The sequence below is a fragment of the Erpetoichthys calabaricus genome, chromosome 15 (genome assembly GCF_900747795.2).
Source record: "Erpetoichthys calabaricus chromosome 15, fErpCal1.3, whole genome shotgun sequence".
Taxonomy (NCBI): domain Eukaryota; kingdom Metazoa; phylum Chordata; class Cladistia; order Polypteriformes; family Polypteridae; genus Erpetoichthys; species Erpetoichthys calabaricus.
The window spans coordinates 72893577-72916626 of NC_041408.2; the positions used below are offsets into that span (position 1 = coordinate 72893577).

The 23050-nt window shown below is 38.8% G+C and overlaps 1 protein-coding gene across 2 annotated transcripts in view; it reads right to left on the bottom strand.

Annotated features, from left to right (window-relative positions):
• The window catches only part of asrgl1 (asparaginase and isoaspartyl peptidase 1), a 142095-nt gene that overhangs the window by 96345 nt on the left and 22700 nt on the right, over positions 1 to 23050 (bottom strand). For both annotated transcript variants that reach the window (XM_028820431.2, XM_028820432.2), the window contains exons 6-7: positions 6342 to 6463; positions 2226 to 2336 (exon numbers count right to left, since the gene is read on the bottom strand). In XM_028820431.2, the coding sequence (XP_028676264.1) occupies positions 2226 to 2336; positions 6342 to 6463 (233 nt within the window). The remainder of the gene's footprint in view (positions 1 to 2225; positions 2337 to 6341; positions 6464 to 23050) is intronic.

Consider the following 23050-nt stretch of genomic DNA (forward strand, 5'->3'; position numbering starts at 1 on the left):
AGACAGACTCAACAATAGCTGCACTTAAATAGAATTCTGAGCCCAAGACACAGTTGGGGTTGACGACAAGGAGGTTAATTTTTTCAAATGCTGACAATTAATGACAAGAGACACAGATACTGTAATGTTATTTCTTAGTGTGGTTATTCACAAATAATCACAAAATTAAAAAGAACAAAATACTGTACTAAAAAGTAAAATATAGGTCTTGTGCATCTAAATTCTTGCTTCATTCTGTAAAAATGTAGCATAATATGGAAACTACAAACTGGTTAACACCAAAAGAACACAAACTGGGGAGTAACAGCTTGCTTGATTAACACAGGAGCTCAGTTAAAAGAAGAAATTAGTCAGGGACAAAAGCCTGTAGCCACAGGAGGTCTCGAGTACTGAACCTGACAGGCACTGACTAAAACATGTGTCATTTAAATTTTTTTTTTTTTTAAAGACTGTGGTGATTAAAGTATTCTCTGAAATAATATTATGCAGAAGATAAATGAACCGAGTTAAGGACTACACAAATAGAACTGTTTTCTGAAACATCTGAGGTATTGTGTTTTTTTGCAGTTGTTTCACTTTTCTGTGTATTTCTAATATCTAGCATAGCGATAATGAAATGATATAAAGTCATTTAAGGGATGAATTGGCAACGTTAAGGAAGAAGCAGCTTTCTGAAAATAAAGCCATTGTAACTCCTTAAAGTTTTAGCAATGTGATGAGTGGTAAGAACTTCTGTTAAACACTTTGGCCATCTGTGTCGGAGCAGGGGAGAGAACGGGACCAGAGTGGGCATAAGGCTGTCTGGACATGTCAGAGGCATTGCTTTAGTTAGTATGATCTCCAAACAACAACAATAGGTACACCTATACAATTTGTGAGATCACCCCCCCCCCCCCCAAGAAGAAAGCCTGAACTGGAATGAACATGTTAAATTATAACTCTGGAAGAGAAAAGCAGGTTTGAGATGGCAGTTTGAGACCTAATTACCTGTGTATCCTTTCTTTCTGGTTTGTCTGAAATTGAAAAGGATGCTTATATGCAGGAACAAAGCAAATGAAGTGTGGGGTGGGTCATGCCTGAGCTGTTTCATTAGTGAATGAGGCACCCCAGCTAGTCCAGGAGATATGTGAGGGACTACAGAGTCACAATAAAATTGAGGCTTAGGTGCTGTAGGCGCTTTGTCTGTCATTCTCCATTCCAAGGAGAGGCCATCACCATCTCTCTCTCTCTGTCTCACACTCTCTTTTTCTCACAGTTGTTCTATTCATGCAGATGGCCATGCTGTCCATTTCCACCATTGGGCCATGACAGACCACATCGGACCACAGGACAATCAGCATACTAAGACAGAGAGCCACCTGGTAGCTTGTTATCCAGGATGTATTAATATTATTTTGATCATACTAACATTTGCATGCTGCTTATATTTTGGGTATATTATCTATAACACGGGCGGCACGGTGGCGCAGTGGGTAGCGCTGCTGCCTCGCAGTTAGGAGACCCGAGTTCGCTTCCCGGGTCCTCCCTGCATGGAGTTTGCATGTTCTCCTTCCATAGTCCAAAGACATGGACTGGCGATCCTAAATTGTCCCTAGTGTGTGCTTTGTGTGTGTGTGTGTGTGTGCACACCCTGCGGTGGGCTGGCGCCCTGCCCAGGGTTTGTTTCCTGCCTTGCACCCTGTGTTGGCTGGGATTGGCTCCAGCAGACCCCCGTGACCCTGTAGTTACGATATAGCGGGTTGGATAATGGATGGATGGATGGATGGATATCTATAACACTTGATGAATAAATGTAAAACTTTCTCTGCTGCCTGTCCTGGTGATTGCCTGGGGTTAGAGATGTAAAACAATGAGGGAGGTGTTAAACTATAATAGTGGTCAATCCTGACAGCTTGGTAAGAGGATGAGATTTGGAGTGTTCCGTTATCTATGTAATTAATAGACTGTAAGGGAAAATTGGGTCACCCTAGGACTCTACCCCAAGAAAATGCACACGTTCATATGTCTGTAAATAAAATGAAGTAACATTGAACAATTAAAATTAAAATACTCACGTTTTTAAACAAAATATTTTTGTATAAAGCAGAAAAAATTTAATGTGTTATAATTAATTTCCAAAAAGGACACATCTTGACTTTTAGAAGTCCCACACATTTCTTAAGATTGGCTTTCACAAAAACTGTTCATGGTCTGTGTGGAAATATTCAGGAATAGTTTCTGCTTACCTTGTTCCATGTGGAAAATAACCAATCGGGACAAAGTCACCTTCATTATTGCTTCTCCATGCCCAGTAGCTGAAACGGCCCCAACCAGGTTATCAGCAAAACCACCACATCCTGATAAAAGAGAAGCCACCTTTATGAAGGAATTGAACATCACGACATTCAACATTTAATACAAAATGTTAACACATCATGTGCTGCAACTTGACAGCCTACTTACAACTTGTGGTCATGGTGCCCAGTATCCTATATAGTTAATTCAGAAATACTACCTATGGTTCTTTCTTTTTCTATTAGTGTGTTCAAAGAAAACACTCAGAGTAGAGAATGTAACATTAGTTCAACACACCAAAGGAAACGGTGGCATCAGTTCCAGTGCAAAGAAGTGATCTACGAAGTGCTAGGTGGGGCACATTAGAGCACTCATATGAAACTCCAACATCCACCATCACACCTGAAGGTGTCTCTGGAAGACACCTACTTTCTTGTGCTCCACATTACATTCTGGTTTTACATTACATTTTAATTTGGCATTTTCTAGCCAAACACTTGCCTGTCTTGCATATTTGTTGACTTTCTTTGTTAATCATCCTAAATAACTTAATAAATAGTAAATGTGCTGTCACAATTAACCGCTCCCTGGCTGGTTACCCTACCATATCTTTACTATGGATCTCCAGCTTCCACCTCTAATATCTCCAACCACCTATAATAAGGAATCCTCAGCCTCCTGGTGGATCCCACTTCTTCTGGCTCTTCCAGTGCCTTCTTAACGAAAATCCCATTAAGCATAGTAGTGTTGCTGCCTTCTAGTGGACAGTTGTGGTACTCACAGACCAGGACCCACAATTTTGCTGAAGTGTATGTAGAATCCAGCATTCACTCACACACTGAAGCATGGCATTAAAAAAGAAATCAACAATATTTCCCAAGCCAGAATGAAATGTACATATTTTCTTTGAAGATTGGTAAGTATTCTATTTATCTAAGCCCCACTCACTTGATTTATTTGGTAATGGAGTTTATGAATAACAAATTTAGGTCCAGAGACAATCTATTATGTACCATTTACTTAGGGCTCTAAGATCAAACTGGCAAATCAACTATAATTTACATGTACTAAAACAGTCAAATACTGCCACTTAAATGTATCAGAGCACTACCTTCAGCAGAACACACTGTACAACAATTCCAGCCTTAATATATTTTTCTGTTGTTAGAAGTTTATCCTAATTAGTGAAATGGACAACTTTTTGAAAACACACCCCTTCACCAAGCATTCTGGGTTGTGACTTTTCCACCCCTGCGCTCTACTCCTGGATTTAAACTTTTTAAATAGCCAGGGGGCTGCGCAGGACTGTTCTGTACATTAAGAACTGTGTTCCTCCTGGCCCTTCTCGGTTCTGAACTTGTAGGGCCTGACCTTGGGTCATCCATTGCAGTAACCAAATAGTGAGGCCAAAGGAAGAGCTGTTTTTCTCATGAATTCCATGGCTTTAAACTGAAAATGTGATTTGAATTTATTAAGCATAGCACTAGCCTTTCTGCTGCCATTTGGGTAAACATTACATAACACTGATGTTTTTTTTACTCTCATCTCTAAACACTTACGTGTAATTGGTAACTCAGTCTCTGGGCTTTGGTTTCAGGTTTTTTCACCTTCAATGTGGATGTTACTTATTTTCCAACCAACTAATGCCAGGCCATCCAGTTTAATGTTAAACTTAAATGCATTTGTACCAAAAATAATGAATTGACTAAATACCTCCTTTCATTTTGATATCTACTCTATATACAGGGTATATATAAAATCCTAAAACCTAAAAGTGCAATGATTTTGTGCAATGATTTTATGTGACTTTTTATATCAAATTTTGCGTCATGCTTTAAATCAGGCTTATTTTAAAACCTACATATATATGTTTGGTATTATTTTCAGAATTTATCGAACTTTAACTCTTTCAGGGCTGATGTCGACTTTTGTCAAAAGGAGGAGTTGACGATGGTAATCGACTGTAAACTGTGACAAAACCAACTGTTATGTTTTAGCTGGACTCTCGTTGCTAGAAGGAAGGATAGCTTTATTGATTTGACCGAGATTTCCTGCTCTTGTGTAAGTAGCAAGGTGCAAACAACAGCAAAAATGGCATTGATCAAAGTGAATGCATAAAGCAAACTACTGCATGGGCGACGTTTGGCCTATTATCTCTGAACTGGACTATGACTTGTCAGACTCTGATTTTGATGCAAGTGATCGAAAACGAATGTGAGGTTCCAGCTTCAGTTGACTGGTTCCCAGCTAATCATGGTGCTGAATGGGTTCATGTAGCTAATATGCCTATGGCAATGTTCACCAGGGAGGAGTGCCACTTAACAATGATAAGTGGTAGAAACTGTGATCACTGCTGCCTCAGCCACGTGAAGTCAGCTTGGCAGCAAGCCTTGCCGCACATTGTTGTCAAACTGGCTGCCACAGCATTCAGCAACAGACATTTTATGTTGATTTCTGTGTGAAACCATTGCTTTTCAGAAACTATTTTTTGGAAAAAATATTCAGCCCTCAAAGAGTTAATGTGATGTTACTTAAATTTTCGGATTCTTATTCAGTTTTTAAATTATAAACTAAAATATCAAGAACTCACGTCCCGCGAGAGAAGACCTTGCCCCAACAGATTTAACCACGCCCGGGGCCAGAAATAAAAGACAAAGAGTAGATGACAAAGACAGCTGCTGTACAGGCTTTTAAATATTCGAAGTGCCACGTGAGATACACGTGAACAGCAGCAAGCCAGAAGCTGATCGAGCAAAGAGGAGGTAAGGTTTCCCATTATATCACCATTTTAGAGGGGGTTTCAGAGGAGCTACCACATCTCCTTGGGATGCGTTCAGCTCCCCTCTTCATAACACGAGCAGCAGAGATGCAAAGTGGCTGGCGCGTAGCGCAGGCAAGGGGGGTTGGTGAGCAAAGCGATTGGGGGGTAAGTCCCCTAGTAGTATTTTAAAATTAGAATATCGGAGCCATCTGGACGAGAATAGGACATTCAGCCTAACAAAGCTCATCAGTCCTACTCACTTCAATCTTCTAAAATAACAGTTTTGAAAGTCCCTAAAGTCCTACTGTCTAGCACACTACTTTGTCGCTTACTCCATGTGTCTGTTGTTCTCTGTGTAAAGAAACACTTTAATTTTTGAAATTTACCCTTAACAAGTTTCTAACAGTCTTGATCCACTTTAATCATGCCTCTTCTTAATCTCCTTTTCCTCAAACTGAAAAGGTTCAGCTCTTTTAAACTTTCTTCATAATTTATGAGGCATTACCAGTGCATTATTAAAGCTTGAGCAGAACTTCCTTAGTGTTTTTTGTTTACACCCCAAAAAAACAAGCCAAAAATGCTGAATTTTTTCAACATTAAAAAAATGTTACTACATGTAACAGAAACACAGAAATATCAAAATACAAATAAATTCTAAAGGTACGTCTAGTGTCCAGTGCTATACTAATGCAGTCTAGATGTACTAATGAACAGTGCTTAGGAGACTAACATTTCTCCTGTCCTTCCACTTCATCACAATCGTGTTGCATTTTGCCACACACGTTCTGCACCCCCGCTGCAGCCTTATGTCACTGAAGTTGCCACACACATTACAGTGGATTGGTCATGCAGTGCCGTATGCATCAGTTTTACGATCTGTGTCAACATCTAATGACCAATTCATAATGTCACCTCTGTTGTTTGATTCAACTAACGGTTCAGTTTCACTCTGTTCTAAAACTGGCTTTACAACTTCTCGTTTACAAATCATTGTGTGTTGTGGTTGAAGGCTCTGCCCCACTTATGAATATTGAGGAGTTATAATATAGTGGCAAAACATATAGAAAAATTAATGTCATTTTAGGCACTAGATGCCAACAGAATATTGTTCCAAATGTTGTAGATGCTTCACATTGGATCATAACAGCTTAACCCAAAAACTCAGGCTTAACCATCTTTACATATAACTCGAGTGTTAATTCCAATGCCTTTGGAAATATACATTAATCAACAGCAATTATCACAATAACTGCACATTTTAGGACAAAACCCTTTTGTTTTTTATTTCTTTTTAAACAAATCCTACCTATCACAGGTGTATCACCGACCCGTCCAACCATTTTCTTGACCATTCCACCTGTGGAAGTCGCGCTGGCCAAATCGCCTTTTGAGTCTAAGACAACAGCACCCACCGTCCCGGACTTTGACCTGTTAAAAAAGTCATTTGAATCAAGGAAAATAATTTAAAAAAAAAAAAAAAACTTTCCACTAGGCCAGGCATAAATTTGGTTAAAGTTATGGAGTTATGAATTTTTCAACCTTTGCCTACACAACAAAGTTGTAGGAACCTAAAAAGTAGGTTCAGCACCATAGGTGGGCTCTTCCTGTTGACTCACTTAATTGCAGGCCACAGAGTGAAGGACTTGGTTCTGAACTGCTGACTGAACATTAGAACATTGACAAATATTTGAGGAGAACAAGCTAAAACAGCCCAACAAAGCTTACTAACTCTATCCACTTAAATTTTCCAAAACAACAATTTCAGGTTTGAAGGTCGCTTTTATATTAGTACAATATTTTAAAACTTCATGTGTCAAATATTTTATCATTCGTTTTATTGTCATCTACATTTTGATATTCTGCACCATTCATGTCAGCGTATGCTCGTTATCTACAGACAAATTCACCTTAAAAATGAGAAGTGTCTGCATGTCTGTCTGTGTGTATATGTCGAGGTGCTATGTCTCTGTCATTCCAAAAGGTGCAGTATCACAAATGTTTCTAGTAATAAAATGCATTGTCATTCCAACAGATGGTGCATCACAACCATTAACATTGCTTTTACAATTCCTATACCAAATGGCATATAACAGAGACATACGCATTGCATGGTGCCTTGCAAACGTTAACAGGTAGATCTACGTTGATTGCTTAGATTTCAGCCCGTCTTAGGCAGGTAATACAGCTAGTTCTAAATTTAACAATCTGAATACTTGCTCATTTTAATAAAAACAATACACAATAACATATCTGTTAGCGACAAAATTCCCAGTCTGGGGATTGTGAACTGTGGCCTAAGGTCTAGAGGGTAATAACTGCCCCACTGAGGCTCCTCATCTTATTAGGAAGGCAGTGGCCTACTCCTCCTGACTTTGGACTATAAGCTGCCCTACTGGCCAAGAGGTACTCTGGCCTCTAACTAACCACACAAGTCTTCAGCACACCATTCAGTACTGGGTTCCTGCCCGTTAATGTGGAGTGAGTGGTCCTCTTCCACATCCTTACCAAACACCGCTTATTTCCTCGGCCACCCAAAAGATAGTAAGCGACTGGCCACAAGGACATAGACAGATAGTTCAGAAGACATAATAGAAGTAAACGTTCCTTAGTCAAAACTAGAAATCCAATCTGATCTTGGGTCTGAAGAAAAACAAAGTTAGAAACACTGTGGATAAAACATTGTTGTAATATCTTTACCAAAAACACACAAAACTTTTCAGTGAACATATCCACAATTCTGGACAACAGGAGCTCTGTGCTGCTGGCCATTAAGGTGTCACAATGATGAACTCACTTTGGGTGAATCCTGGGAGACGTCGCCTAGCAAACCACGAGTGCCTCCTAAACCACAGCTGCAGTGCCCAAGTGGTGCTGTGGGAATTTCAATATGTAACAAAAATAATTTTGAAAACATTATGCCCACAAATAATAAAAAAAAAAAAAACAATAAGTACATACAAGTTTCAAAGCCTGAAAAAACATCCAGAAGTTATCATCAGAAAATTTCTATTAATGGAAAAAAAATAAACTTGGTGAAATTGAACCTCCTACAAGCTCTGTTACTAAACTTTATAGCAACCTCATGAACCTGTGGCCCACAATAAAACTCTTAACACAATGATCACAGTTGTAAAGTATGGGCAGCACCCTTTTACCCCACACAGGTACATTACCAGTGTGAATGGTACTGCCTGCCTTCCTTTATACAATCCTGGTCCAATTTCTGGCCTTGGCAAGTTATTGTCAGCTTAGCAACTCTGTATATTATTTACCCAAAAAACAAATATTGTTGTGAATTGTGGCCTTGAAATATTTTCAATAAAATGTCTGGCTTTTGTTTAGGACAGCATATTCAATATCTAACAGTGAGGAGATCATTGACCTGAAAAGTCAGTATTGCACTGACACTTTGAAACCAATAAAACTTGTAATAAATATAAAAAACAAATGCCTGGTGTTGAGTAAAGCTTGCAAAGAATTTTTTTGTAACAAAAGATGTCAAAGCAGGGCTCAGGAAAGTCGGACCTCCGAGTGGCTGCCAACATACAAACACACACACACGGAGACCATCTTTTAATAAATCTACCAGTACTTGTTTATATATATATATATATATATATCAGTGCCAAACTCTACTGGCTACCCTCTTACTATAAAAGATATTTTCCATAAAAATTGTGAGTGGTGTCCCCTCAACTTTCTCATATACTCAGATATGGGGATGGATATTTGAGGAGTAAACCGCAAGACAGTGGTTCGATTTTTATATTATGTACATTAAAGAACCATCAACAACAAATCAAATCAATAATATATTGAACAATTATTATAAAAGTAAAGTTGAATAAATTGGACTCTGCATCTGCATGAATAAAAAAATACCACTTCCAGTTAGTGGAAATAGCTCAAAAGTTGTCAGAAATCTACATTTTGTACCTAATAATTGTATGCAAAATTTGGTTGAACTAACTGAAAGCGTATTTAGGTTATCGTGTTTACATACTGTGGTTGAAATTTAACATCTTATTAAAGAAAGAAACATCCTCTAACAGGACAATTCAGTGATCAGGCAGGAGAAAAGCTGTTCATGGTATCTTTTAATTACTCCTCAGCAGAATGCCTTGGAGGGAGCATTCTTCAGAAGCAGTCCATTTCAGCATGGTCAGAATGATCAGAATGGTCAGAGAAACAAAGAATAGAGGTTCATTTTATAAACTGCTGAATTTACATACAGTGTCAATCAATGCAAACATTTTTACTCTGGTTGGTTTGTTGGTTTACACCTGAATGATTTACATAAAAATAAAAGTCTATCTTCTTCTATAATACGCTACCGTTGCTGTTCGTTTGTCTATCCAGGATTTTAAATCACCTGTAGATCGCAAACCGTTTCACCTATTGACTTGAAATTTGGTACACATATACTATGTGACATCTACTATCCACTTTTGGGGTGATAATTTTATTAGTTTTTTTTATTTTATTTTATTGTAGAATCAACTCTCTGCAGAGCGCAGCAGGGCGGCCGTGCAGCGCATGCGCTGTTCTCATTCCCTACCACCTTCGCTAATCATTCTTGAGGCAGATTGAAGACTTAGGTGCCAGATTAAGTGAAAAATTAGAGAAAACATACTAAGTAATTGCAACACAAAAACTAATTTAATCAGTTTTAACGCGAAAAGATGCCGACAAAAGAAGAGAAGCAGTGGGCCGCTAGGGTGGAGTAAAGAAGAGCTGCTCAGGAAGCAACAAGCACATCAAACTCTGAGCAAACGAAAGCTAAACGTACAGAGAAAGAGGATGAAGACTAGGAATACTCAAGTCAAGTGTATTCATTGCACGTTATCGTGCAGTGCGCAGTTACTGGTTATATTATATTCTGGTTCTTCTTATACCTTTTGAGACGAGCCACCACCCTTGAAATTTCTGTGCCTATAACAACGGTCTATTCTCGTTGTTTATAGGACATTTGCTGATTTCATAGTCATTTTTCTTAGTCATCCTTCAGTAACTTTGTATATTATTTCAACCTTTCTTCTGGTACATTATTTACTTGACCATCTCAGTATTTTTCCTAAACCAATTCTTATATTTCAGTGTACATTTTGTTGTTCGTTTGACCTTTATTTGGTTTCCCACATGTATCCCTTTATGCTATTTCTTTAAGATGAATGCTATGTTACCCTAAAATTATTCTTCCACAATACACACACACAGACTGACACACATACATATTTGCAAAAATGGTATTTTCGGAATCAGGGAGGTCTAAAATGTCGAGATTCATCAAAATCTTGAAATCAGATATTTAGACAATTATAATACTTCCCTAAACTTCATATACGAGAAAGTAAAAAAAGAATTAAATAACAAAAAGACTCAATGTGAAATGCTTGTAGATGAGCAGAGAAAATAAAGGAGGAACAAAGCCTTCATGCAGTTTATGTCATTTAAGTGTATTACTCTGTAGTTCCCATGAAGTCAGTACACACACATTCTAAGTAGTGAGAAGCAAACCTCACTTCGCTGCAAGTTCAGCAGGATCATGGAAATGTTAACAAATGTCACTAAACTCTGCAACATGCATTGAAGTCAATAGGTAAGGAGGAACAGAACTAGTTTTGAGTGGATTATTAACGGTGCAGTGGTGTTTTAAGTGTCCCTGGGGTTAGGGAAAAGTCTGCTGGATCCATTATTGTGGTCAAATATGTGGGGGTCTTCCCAGACTGTCTTAAGACTGCGGTAGTTAAACCCCTACTTAAGAAAAACAATCTCGATCCCTCTGCTCTTGAAAATTATAGACCCATCTCTAACCTGCCTTTCTTAAGTAAAATTCTAGAGAAGGCAGTCATTATACAGTTAAATGAGCACCTCAATAAACATGCTATTCTTGATAAATTTCAGTCAGGTTTTAGAACAAATCACAGCACAGAAACTGCACTCGTTAAAGTAGTAAATGACTTGCAGGTAAATGCAGACAGAGGCCATTTATCTGTTCTCATCCTCTTAGATCTGAGTGCCGCATTTGACACCATTGATCATAATATTCTTAAGAATCGCCTTAGTCAATGGGTGGGCCTCTCTGGCAGTGTCTTAAATTGGTTTGAATCCTACCTGGCAGGGAGAAAATTCTTTGTTAGTTGTGGTAATTATAACTCAAAGACACATGATATTCTATATGGTGTTCCACAAGGCTCTATCCTGGGTCCACTGCTCTTCTCAATCTACATGCTTCCATTAGGTCAGATTATCTCAGGGCACAACGTGAGCTACCACAGCTATGCTGATGACACACAGCTGTATTTATCAATAGCACCTGATGACCCCAAATCTCTTGATTCGCTAACACAATGTCTAACTTGTATCTCAGAATGGATGAATAGTAACTTTCTCAAATTAAATAAAGAAAAAACCGAAATCTTAGTGATTGGCAATAATGGATACAATGAGGCTATTAGAAATAAACTGGATGCATTAGGATTAAAAGTCAAATCGGAGGTAAAAAGCTTAGGGGTAACCGTTGATTATAATCTGAATTTTAAATCGCATATTAATCAGATCACTAGGACAGCATTTTTTCACCTAAGAAACATAGCAAAAGTTAGACCTCTTATATCATCGAAAGATGCAGAGAAATTAGTTCATGCGTTTGTTTTCAGTCGGCTAGATTACTGTAATGCACTCCTCTCAGGACTACCCAAAAAAGACATCAATCGTTTGCAACTAGTGCAGAATGCAGCTGCTAGAATCCTTACCAGGAAAAGAAAATCCGAACACATTTCTCCAGTTTTGATGTCACTACACTGGTTACCTGTGTCATTCAGAATTGACTTTAAAATTCTGCTTATGGTTTATAAAGCTTTAAATAATCTCGCCCCGGCTTATATATCGGAATGTCTGACACCTTATATTCCAAATCGTAACCTCAGATCCTCAACTGAGTGTCTCCTTAGAATTCCAAGAGCAAAACTTAAAAGAAGTGGTGAGGTGGCCTTCTGCTGTTATGCACCTAAAATCTGGAATAGCCTGCCAGTAGGAATTCGCCAGGCTAATACAGTGGAGCACTTTAAAAAAACTACTGAAAACACATTATTTTAACATGGCCTTCTCATAACTTCACTGTAATTTAATCCTGATACTCTGTATATCTAATTCATTATAATAACTATTCATTCAAAATCTGTACTAACCCCTACTCTCTCTCTTCTGTTTCCTTTTCCGGTGTCCTGTTGGTGGTGGCATGATGTTCCAACAATGATGGATGGATTAAAAGCCAGAAGTCTGTATGACCATCAGCATCAAGTGACTCCGTGAAAAACCCGAACTACAAAGAGGACTATTTCATTTATGTTAGGTAGAATGCCCAAAGGGGACTGGGCGGTCTCGGGGCCTGGAACCCCTACAGATTTTATTTTTTTCTCCAGCCTTCTGGAGTTTTTTTTTTTTGTTTTTTCTGTCCACCCTGGCCATCGGACCTTACTCCTTTCTATGTTAATTAATGTTGTCTTATTTTAATTTCTTATTTTGTCTTTTATTTTTCTTCTCTTCATTATGTAAAGCACTTTGAGCTACTTTTTGTATGAAAATGTGCTATATAAATAAATGTTGTTGTTGTATGGGCTGTGAGGCAGCAGTGGTAACCACTGCCCCATCGTGCTTCAAACAACAAAAGACACAGGCTGAATGAACACCACAAACAAAATACATCAAACGGCCACCAACTAGCAATAAGTAAACAAAATATAGATCACTGTACTCAGAGTTACATTGCTGGGGCACACATTGACCGTGCTGCATAGCAGTGGCTTGTGACTGGCTTGTTGCACTGTTTGAAGTCATGGCTCTGGGCAAATCAGGAATGTCTTTTTCATGCTTTTTTTTTTGCTGGGGAGGCAGCATAAAGAAGAGGGACGCCTCACACCTGGACAAACTGGTGAGGAAGGCAGGCTCTATTGTAGGCAAGGAGCTGGACAGTTTGACATCCGTGGCAGAGCAACGGGCACTGAGCAGACTCCTGTCAATCATGGAGAGTCCACTGCATCCACTGAACAGTATCATCTCCAGACAGAGGAGCAGCTTCAGCGACAGACTGCTGTCAATGTCCTGCTCCACTGACAGACTGAGGAGATCATTCCTCCCCCACACTATGCAACTCTTCAATTCCACCTGGGGTGGGATAAACATTAACATTATACAAAGTTATTGTCTGTTTGTATACCTGCATTGTTATCACTCTTTAATTTAATATTTTCTTTATCAGTATGCTGCTGCTGGAGTATGTGAATTTCCCTTTGGGATTAATAAAGTATCTATCTATCTATCTATTTCCCATTTATGCCACTCTAGCCACAGTAAAAAAAAAAAAAAAAAAAACACCTCGCACCGTTTCTTTCCATTTGAACTAGTGTGGTGTGGGGCTGAGATGTCACCCATTGTATGCCATTACTTGGGTCCTAATATGGGATCCTCATGTGGTGGGTGCGAGAACACACTATAGCAATGTATGCTCCCAACTTCTCTCTCAATCTGTGCAGAACTAATGGATTTAACGCACAAAGACTTTAATTGTCTCAAAAAGTTCACTCACAATACCCACAAATTTGGACACAGAATCTACAGGTGCTGGTCATAAAATTAGAATATCATGACAAAGTTGATTTATTTCAGTAATTCCATTCAAAAAGTGAATATGTATATATTTGTATATTAGATTCATTCATTATACACAGACTGATGTATTTCAAATGTTTATTTCTTTTAATGTTGATGATTATAACTGACAACTAATGAAAGTCCCAAATTCAGTATCTCGGAAAATTAGAATATCAATTAAGACCAATGCAAAAAAAAGGATTTTTAGAAATGTTGGCCAACTGAAAGGTATGAACATGAAAAGTATGAGCATGTACAGCACTCAATATTTAGTTGGGGCTCCTTTGGCCTGGATTACTGCAGCAATGCGGCGTGGCATGGAGTCGATCAGTCTGTGGCACTGCTCAGGTGTTATGAGAGCCCATGTTGCTCTGATAGTGGCCTTCAGCTCTTCTGAATTGTTGGGTCTGGCGTATTGCATCTTCCTCTTCACAATACCCCATAGATTTTCTATGGGGTTAAGGTCAGGCGAGTTTGCTGGCCAATCAAGAACAGGGATACCATGGTCCTTAAACCAGGTACTGGTAGCTTTGGCACTGTGTGCAGGTGCCAGGTCCTGTTGGAAAATGAAATCTGCATCTCCATAAAGTTCATCAGCAGCAGGAAGCATGAAGTGCTCTAAAACTTCCTGGTAGACGGCTGCGTTGACCTTGGACCTCAGCAAACACAATGGACCAACACCAGCAGATGACATGGCACCCCAAACCATCACTGACTGTGGAAACTTTACACTGGACCTCACGCAACGTGGATTCTGTGCCTCTCCTCTCTTCCTCCAGACTCTGGGACCTTGATTTCCAAAGGAAATGCAAAATTTACTTTCATCAGAGAACATAACTTTGGACCACTCCGCAGCAGTCCAAAGGTGAGACGCTTCTGACGCTGTCTCTTGTTCAAGAGTGGCTTGACACAAGGAATGCGACAGCTGAAACCCATGTCTTGCATACGTCTGTGCGTGGTGGTTCTTGAAGCACTGACTCCAGCTGCAGTCCACTCTTTGTGAATCTCCCCCACATTTTTCAGTGGGTTTTGTTTCCCAATCCTCTCCAGGGTGCGGTTATCCCTATTGCTTGTACTCTTTTTTTCTACCACATCTTGTCCTTCCCTTCGCCTCTCTATTAATGTGCTTGGACACAGAGCTCTGTGAACAGCCAGCCTCTTTAGCAATGACCTTTTGTGTCTTGCCCTCCTTGTGCAAGGTGTCAACGGTCGTCTTTTGGACAACTGTCAAGTCAGCAGTCTTCCCCGTGATTGTGTAGCCTACAGAACTAGACTGAGAGACCATTTAAAGGCTTTTGCAGGTGTTTTGAGTTAATTAGCTGATTAGAGTGTGGCACCAGGTGTCTTCAATATTGAACCTTTTCACAATATTCTAATTTTCCGAGATACTGAATTTGGGACTTTCATTATTGTCAGTTATAATCATCAACATTAAAAGAAATAAATATTTGAAATACATCAGTCTGTGTGTAATGAATGAATCTAATATACAAGTTTCACTTTTTGAATGGAATTACTGAAATAAATCAACTTTGTCATGATATTCTTATTTTATGACCAGCACCTGTAGTACACCCTGTTAAATAATGTCTGGGCAACAAAGCAACTTCCTGCTGTCATGCGGAAGCAATAATTGGCAGTAACTAATGTAGAAGAAAAACAAAATAAAACCCACAAGGACACCTTAATTCTGTATGAACTTGTTTTGGCTGTGCCTGCCTGTTAACTAAGACATTCTGTACTATTTGTACCCAGGACATTTACCAAGAGAACAATTAGATAATGACAATACTGTATTCTTTACTTAGTTCATAATATTGAGTTTATATACAAGAAGCGTCTCTGTAGATATAGATGTGTACCAAAGACCTTTAACCTGTTTAATTACCTTTAGACATACTGGACAAGAGATAAAGATGTGCTTAAAGATTATACCATTTATGTGTATGCTGATTGGTGCAAACTTATGGGCCTCTTAACTCTGTTATGCAAATGAACCTAACTTACTTAAGATCACTGTTTTGTTATATAACTGGTCAGGGTGAAGTGAGTGGTGCACAGAGCAGTCTCCCTCAACCTTGTAATAAAGGACATCCAGCAGGTGGTGCTGTTTGGAAAGGTGATTTCACTATTCTTTCTTTATGAAACTAATTTGCTTTACTGTAACAGCAGCATTTGCAAATGACACACAAAATGGTGGCTGTGCTGCATCAGAAAATGAAGAACAAAATGACATGCAAGCATCAAAAAAATAATGATACATTTAAATCACAAAGTCAAAATGCATAGAGTTATAAAACAAAATAATAGAAATTAATTGTACACAGAAGAAAACCCTAAAATCATGACAACCTCATACAATTGTTTCTGAAAGCTGTTTGTCTGGTGTCTTGTTTCGCCTGCAAATGCAGCCAGTGATGTCAGGTGAGGTACAAAAGGGAGGTTTGATTGCCAAAAAATTTGTTTTTAGTTCCTAGTTTTAGTCCCCCGACCCCCCCAAGTGGTTCTCTGGTGTTTTCTTCATTACCTTGTAATTAGCTCTGTAATTAATTAGCTCTTCCTGAACAAAAAAGCTTGTTGAGACTGGACAAACCACTTGGCAGAGACAATAACATGATCTTTGTATAGATTTATTTTATTCTATTATTTATCAATAGTTTTTGAAAGTGAATAGCACTAAACACAGGAAGCCGGCTACCAGATAACAAAAATAGCAATGTCTAGATTTTACTCACGCGGTGCATACATGGTGGGCTGTTAAGAAAATTCAAAAGACGATTGACTAAAGTTTAACACTTGCAAGAATAATAATTTTAAAAACTTGCAGCCGGCCAAAACCAAACATCTCATGCAACTGTAATCTGCAATTTAAACCCAAGAATGCTCACCAATAATAAATTCACCAGGCACTCATACAGCATTCAGTTTGTGAATTAGAGCAAAAAAAAAAAAAAAAAGCTCTGTATGCTTAGCTTTGTATTGGGGCCAAGCTGAGAAAGAGAAAGGAGGATTAAACAAGCATTAGGTCACACGGGCTGCTCTTAAAGGATCAGTTCATTTACTTTTGCTTCTCCAGAAAGGTCACAGTTGAGTCGATATTGTCCTTTTAATCCTATCCAATATCAGCTGCCATTTCTTAAAGACAGCAGTGTGCACAATTAAACAGCATGAGTATGAAGTTTATTTCACTCTTGACCCACAGTCTGTCAATGAGTGTAACGTACTGATTGGCCTTCTCTCATTTAAAAAATCATCCATTGTTGGGGTTTTACTGACTATCATCCAAAGAAATGGGCAAGCATCATAAAAATCCAACAATTGAAACCTTACAGGTCATTGAATCCAATTTAAAATAATAGTTTAATTAATGACTCAATTACAAATTAGGTATTATGAAACAAAAGGAATACTCAGAAAATTAGAACAAAACAAGAAAACCATAAATAACAAAGTTACAGATTATCCATAAAACCTCAAAATCTACAAAAAAAATGAACACAAAGAACAAGGGATAAGGACTAAATTCTAACTCAAAACCTTAAGTCAAGTTCATAACGAGCACGGAAAATATACAGGAAACTGTTACTTGCGATAGCTTTGTGTTAATTAGTTTTAAAATGTAATCATAGTCTACTATTTTGAGTTTGCTTTCGGGAGATTCTCTATCGTATTTACAGTGATCCCTCGCTATATCGCGCTTCGCCTTTCGCGGCTTCACTCCATCGTGGATTTTATATGTAAGCATATTTAAATATATATCGCGGATTTTTTGCTGGTTCGCGCATTTATGCGGACAATAGGTCTTTTCATTTCTGGTACATGCTTCCTCAGTTGGTTTGCCCAGTTGATTTCATACAAGAGACGCTATTGGCAGATGGCTGAGAAGCTAGATTGCTTGCTTTTCTCTCTCTCTTGCGCTGACTTTCTCTGATCCTGACGTAGGGGGATTGAGCAAGGGGGCTGTTCGCACACCTAGACGATACGGACGCTCGTCTAAAAATGCTGAAAGATTATCTTCACGTTGCTATGTTTTGTGCAGCTGCTTCCTGAAACGACACGCTGCACGGTGCTTCGCATACTTAAAAGCTCGAAGGGCACGTATTGATTTTTGACTGAAAAACAAACTCTCTCTCTCTCTCCCTGCTCCTGACGGTGGGGCTGTGAGCTGCCGCCTTCAACAGCTTTGTGCCGCAGTGCTTCGCATACTTAAAAGCCAAACAGCACCATTGATTTGTTTGCTAGAGATTGTTTTCTCTATCTATGTGACATTCTGTGCTCCTGACACACACACCTTTGAAGAGGAAGATATGTTTGCATTCTTTTAATTGTGAGACGGAACTGTCATCTGTCTTGTCATGGAACACAGTTTAAACTTTTGAAAAAGAGACAAATGTTTGTTTGCAGTGTTTGAATAACGTTCCTGTCTCTCTACAACCTCCTGTGTTTCTGCGCAAATCTGTGACCCAAGCATGACAATATAAAAATAACCATATAAACATATGGCTTCTACTTCGCGGATTTTCTTATTTCGCGGGTGGCTCTGGAACGCAACCCCCGCAATGGAGGAGGGATTACTGTAATTCACTTTTCCCTCCCACTGCTGCCCCTATGCAGCTGGCCATGCCATCTGTTTCTACCATTCCATCCAAGGGCCGTATCAGGCCAAAGAGCAATCAATATACTAAGACAGAGAGCCACCTGGCTGCCTATTATCCAGGTTGTATTTTTTGCAACACTAATTGCACTCTTTTTATACTGCACTTTGAGCACTTTATCTGTAAAGCATGAATAAATGTTTAACTTTCTCTCCTGTCTGTTCTGGCATGGGTTTACAGATGTAAAAGAAATGGGAAAGCATTGATCTACAATATCAGCCAACAATGACAGTGACCAGGCTGATGATAATAAACATACAAGTGCTATAGAGATGGGATTTGGGGCAATCTGTTCAGGTCTACTCAAAGTCTAAAAGGGAAATACAGGTTCACCCTAGAACAATACCATGACAAAATGCAGGCATAATCCTTTCATGCCAGAAATATGTGTGAAAATACACCTCAGTGTTCATGACCCTCCATATAATCCCAGAGTAAAGCTAAAACAAGGGAAAACCCAAGACCCCGCCCGAATGCAAGGACTATGATTAAACCCATGAAAGTAACATTCGGCAGATTGGCCAATCCCCAACTCACTGAGTGACTCTAAACAAGTCATTTAATGTGCCTATGCTTCAACTATGAAAAAAAAAAATATTGCTAAAGTAGTTAGAGTTAGGGTCTCACTATAGAACACTGCTATATAAAATAATGTTGAATTGGTTTTTTGGCCACTAATCCAAATAAACGGACTCAAACCCATGCCTGCTTAGAAAGAGCAGTTCAGTTGAAAATAAATCAAACTCCACCACTCTAAAAACCACCCATTAATAATGTGTGGACCTATTGTATTATCGGATTATTTTATTGACCAGATATATCACTTGCTTTGTTTTGTTGTGCCTCTGCAAAGTGGTTATTTCAGATAGAAGCTGTTGCTGAAAGATGAAATGGAAAGCATTTTCATGAAGATAATAGGAAGGCTTCAAAATATGAATACAAATGTGGAACTCTAACTCACTTGACAGTTAATACAGGGGACACACAGTTTATAATTGTTCTCCACGTTTCTCGATTGGCAGCCGCTTCCCTTATCTCACTGACCACTGGTGGCACATCATAGTTTATTAGTTTGCAGATGACGTTGTTATGTGATAAATCTGGTATCTTTTGGTAGTTTCACAATGCTCATAGAAAACATATTACCGTGTTTCCTTCAAAATAAGACCTACTGTGAAAATAAGCCCTAGCATGATTTTCAGGCTGCTCTGTAATATAAGCCCTACCCCAAAAATAAGCCCTAGTCAAGATAGCTGAAAAGTAAGGCGCCTATGACCAGGTTTATACTTCATGCAATGCAACGCGTGTGCCCGAAACATCCATTAAATTCCGAGGAGACCTTGCTACAATATCTCTGAAAAGGATGTTTAATCAATTTGGGGATGAGCCCATTCCAGCAGCATTGGCGAAAGACAAACAAGCTCATCGCAAGGTGAACACAAGCACACACATACATGAACATCATTGTAGCTTCACCAAATCCCCAGACCTCCATGTCTTTGGATGGAAAACTGTGGAAACCCACAAGGAAAACATGGAAACTCCAGTCAGGGATCATAAGGGATGTGAGTCCCTACGAGACAGCAGCGCTACCGCTCTGCCACCATACCACCCCCATATGTGTAACTATTAACAGTATTCATTATTTAAACAAAGTTAACGATTCATCTGTAAAATGAAAGTGATATCAAGTATAAACCTAACAATTCTAAATGTGCAGAGAGCTGGAATATCATACATTTAATGTGTTTTGTGTGGCGATGCAGCCCCAGAAGCGCGTAGCGATTTAACAACTGGGTCGGTTTTAAGATGACGTTTACGAAGGTCTGCTTTAATGATAAAGTAAACTACAAGGTTAAAGTGGACTTTTTGAGGTTAAAGCCAAAATTTCCACTTTAATGACAAAATAAACATTTTCATTATGCTCTGTGGCTCAAATACGCCACCGTACATTCTGCAAAAAAAAAGATGGCACAGAAGATGGTGAGACTTTTAAAATATATTGCTTCATTACGATGGGGAATATGCAACACTTGAATATAAAAGCAACATGAATGCATCTGTATGTCAGCATTTTGCTTCACCACATCAAACATCGAAGCACACACATCGATCCTAGAGGATCCTAAAAGCGGCCGGAGTAGCAAGAAATTCAGGCTGGAATTCAGGGTTTGAATCTGGAGAGTTATGACGATATTCCAGAAGATGACATGACTGTATTTGGATAAATGTAAATTGTTATACAGGAATAAATATAAGATATCCCCTGAAAATAAGCCCTAGTGAATCTTTAGGAGCAAAATTTAATATAAGACCCGGTCTTATTTTCGGGGAAACATGGTAGTTAACAAGCTCAGCTCAGCAGTGTCCAACAAATCTGAGTTGTCTTTACTGCATGGTTCAACTTGTATTCTATCATATAGGGAGTTGTCTGCTACTCCATCCAAACATCTGATTCTGTAACACTTAGTAGAAAAACTGTTCAAGGTTTTATGAGCTTATTGGTGATGATCCAACTCTCGCTTCCATACAGAATGTTCACGGATTGGTATACTGCTTGGAAGATGCATTCTTTGATGGTGATTGAGATGATCTGAGAGCAGAATGTGATTTTCATTTGCTTGAACTTTCTGTATTCTGATATCACATTTTCTCAATGCTACCACTGATCTTAAGCACTTAAATGATCAACCCAAGATATTGATTTCCCGTATGGTTTGATGTTGGAGTTTAACTGCTGATTGTTCTATGTTTCTGTGTGTTTTGATGTTGACTTAAAGGTATGCATCTGTCTTTTTGATATTGACTTCAAGATCTACTTCTTTAGCTAATGCAGCCATTGCCATACAGTAAATTGGGACTGTGCTCTTTCCATGCTTCCTTCAGGTAAAGTAATAACATCAGCAAAGTCTAAGTCAAAGACAGATGCAGATGAACATGATTGCCACGGCTTGGTAACTAATCCAGATACTCAACTGTGTGTGTGTTGCACTTCATCATGTTTGAGAACAAAATCCATGATGATGATGATGAAGAGGAAACGCGTGAATGTACTACAATGTAATTCTTTTGAGAGTTTACCCTCCAGTTTAGTTAGGAATGACTTACGGTTACTAAGTGTAAGAGAAAGTGGAAAACATAACATGATATTCCTTCCTTTTTTCATAGAACCAACTTTTTAAACTTTATGCAAATGGACTTTAACAGGAACTAAACATGAAATGTTACCAGAGTGGGTCTGAAGGCTTACAGGTAACAAAGGTTCAAAAGAACAGCACCCAAAAGATGGTGCCTATCTATAAGTGTGTTACCAACCCTTACAAATTAAACCTTTTTTTCTGTTGTATTTATGTTTTTAGGACCAATCTAGACAGACAGAGATTCTGACACATCATCTTATATGATGAGAGCAAAGTACTGTTTAGAAGATTAAATGAAGCACTAGAAAATGGAGACGAGTGTTAAAAGAGCTATGCGACATGCTTATGAAGCCTCACCTGGGGCCTCATGTATAGTGCCGTGCGTAGAACTCACACTATAACGTGGCGTAGGCACAAAAGCGGAAATGTTCGTACACACAAAAAAGTCCAGATGCATAAATCTGTGCAAACGCCAACTTCCACGTTCTTCTGCTACATAAATCCCGGTCAGCGTAAAAAAGTAACACACCTGCTGTCCCGCACCAACTCCTCCCAGAATTACGCCTCTTTGAATATGCAAATCAATATAAATAGCCCTTAAGCTTAGTGTTCTGTGAAAAGGCAATGGCAAAAGCACATGGAAAAATAGAATTTCAGCGAATACCAAGTGGAGGCAAGGAAAAACTTATTATTTGTTGGTTTAAACAGTGATATAAACAACAAAAGGAAGCTGATCGAGTGACAGAGTGTCAAAGAAACTCGAAAGCTCAAGTTCACAAAGTCGCACAGTGCCCGAAATAGAAGTTGTCAGATATCAAAGTCGCCGTGAAAAGGCGAGTCGTAGCACACCGTCTGAGTGTCACATGAAAGCTTATTAGGGTACAGAGAAAAAAAAAATAGGCACACAGTGGGGGAAAAAAGCACGAAATGTCAACTTTAATCTCGAAATTTCCACTTTAATCACGTGGTTTATTGTGTCATTAAAGTAGAACATCATAAACTTCATCTTAAAATCGTTTGATTTACTAGTTTCTCAAATTCCATTGTAACTAAAGTAGTATGTTAAATGCTTTGTTTTGTATTTGATCTTTTATGTGCTCTATGTGCGTGAATCACTACGTGTTTCTTAAATGGGCTTTCTCTTCATCCGACAGCACACAGAATCCATTACATTCATAATATTACAGCTCTCTGAATAATTAAAATACTGAGATGCATACTTGATATCATTTTCATGATGATAGGAGTTAAAGCATGTTATTAAACATGGGAACACGGTGGCGCAGTGATTGTTTATGCCTCACGCAGGATGCTTGCTGCACCATGCACGACCTTCAATGAAATACTTTATTGCAGCAGTACTGTCTCTTTCCAACGTACTAACCCCCAATTCCTGTCCTTACTTTTATTTCTCCAAATACCAATCGCCACACAATCAGCTCTGTAATAGATGTTAAGCCATCTGTAAGCTTAGAACGCCGATTCTTCAAAACTTTTAAGGAACATCGAAATATCTTCATAGTACATGTTTAATTATTCTGTCCATCTATCCTTCCAGTGTCACGCCA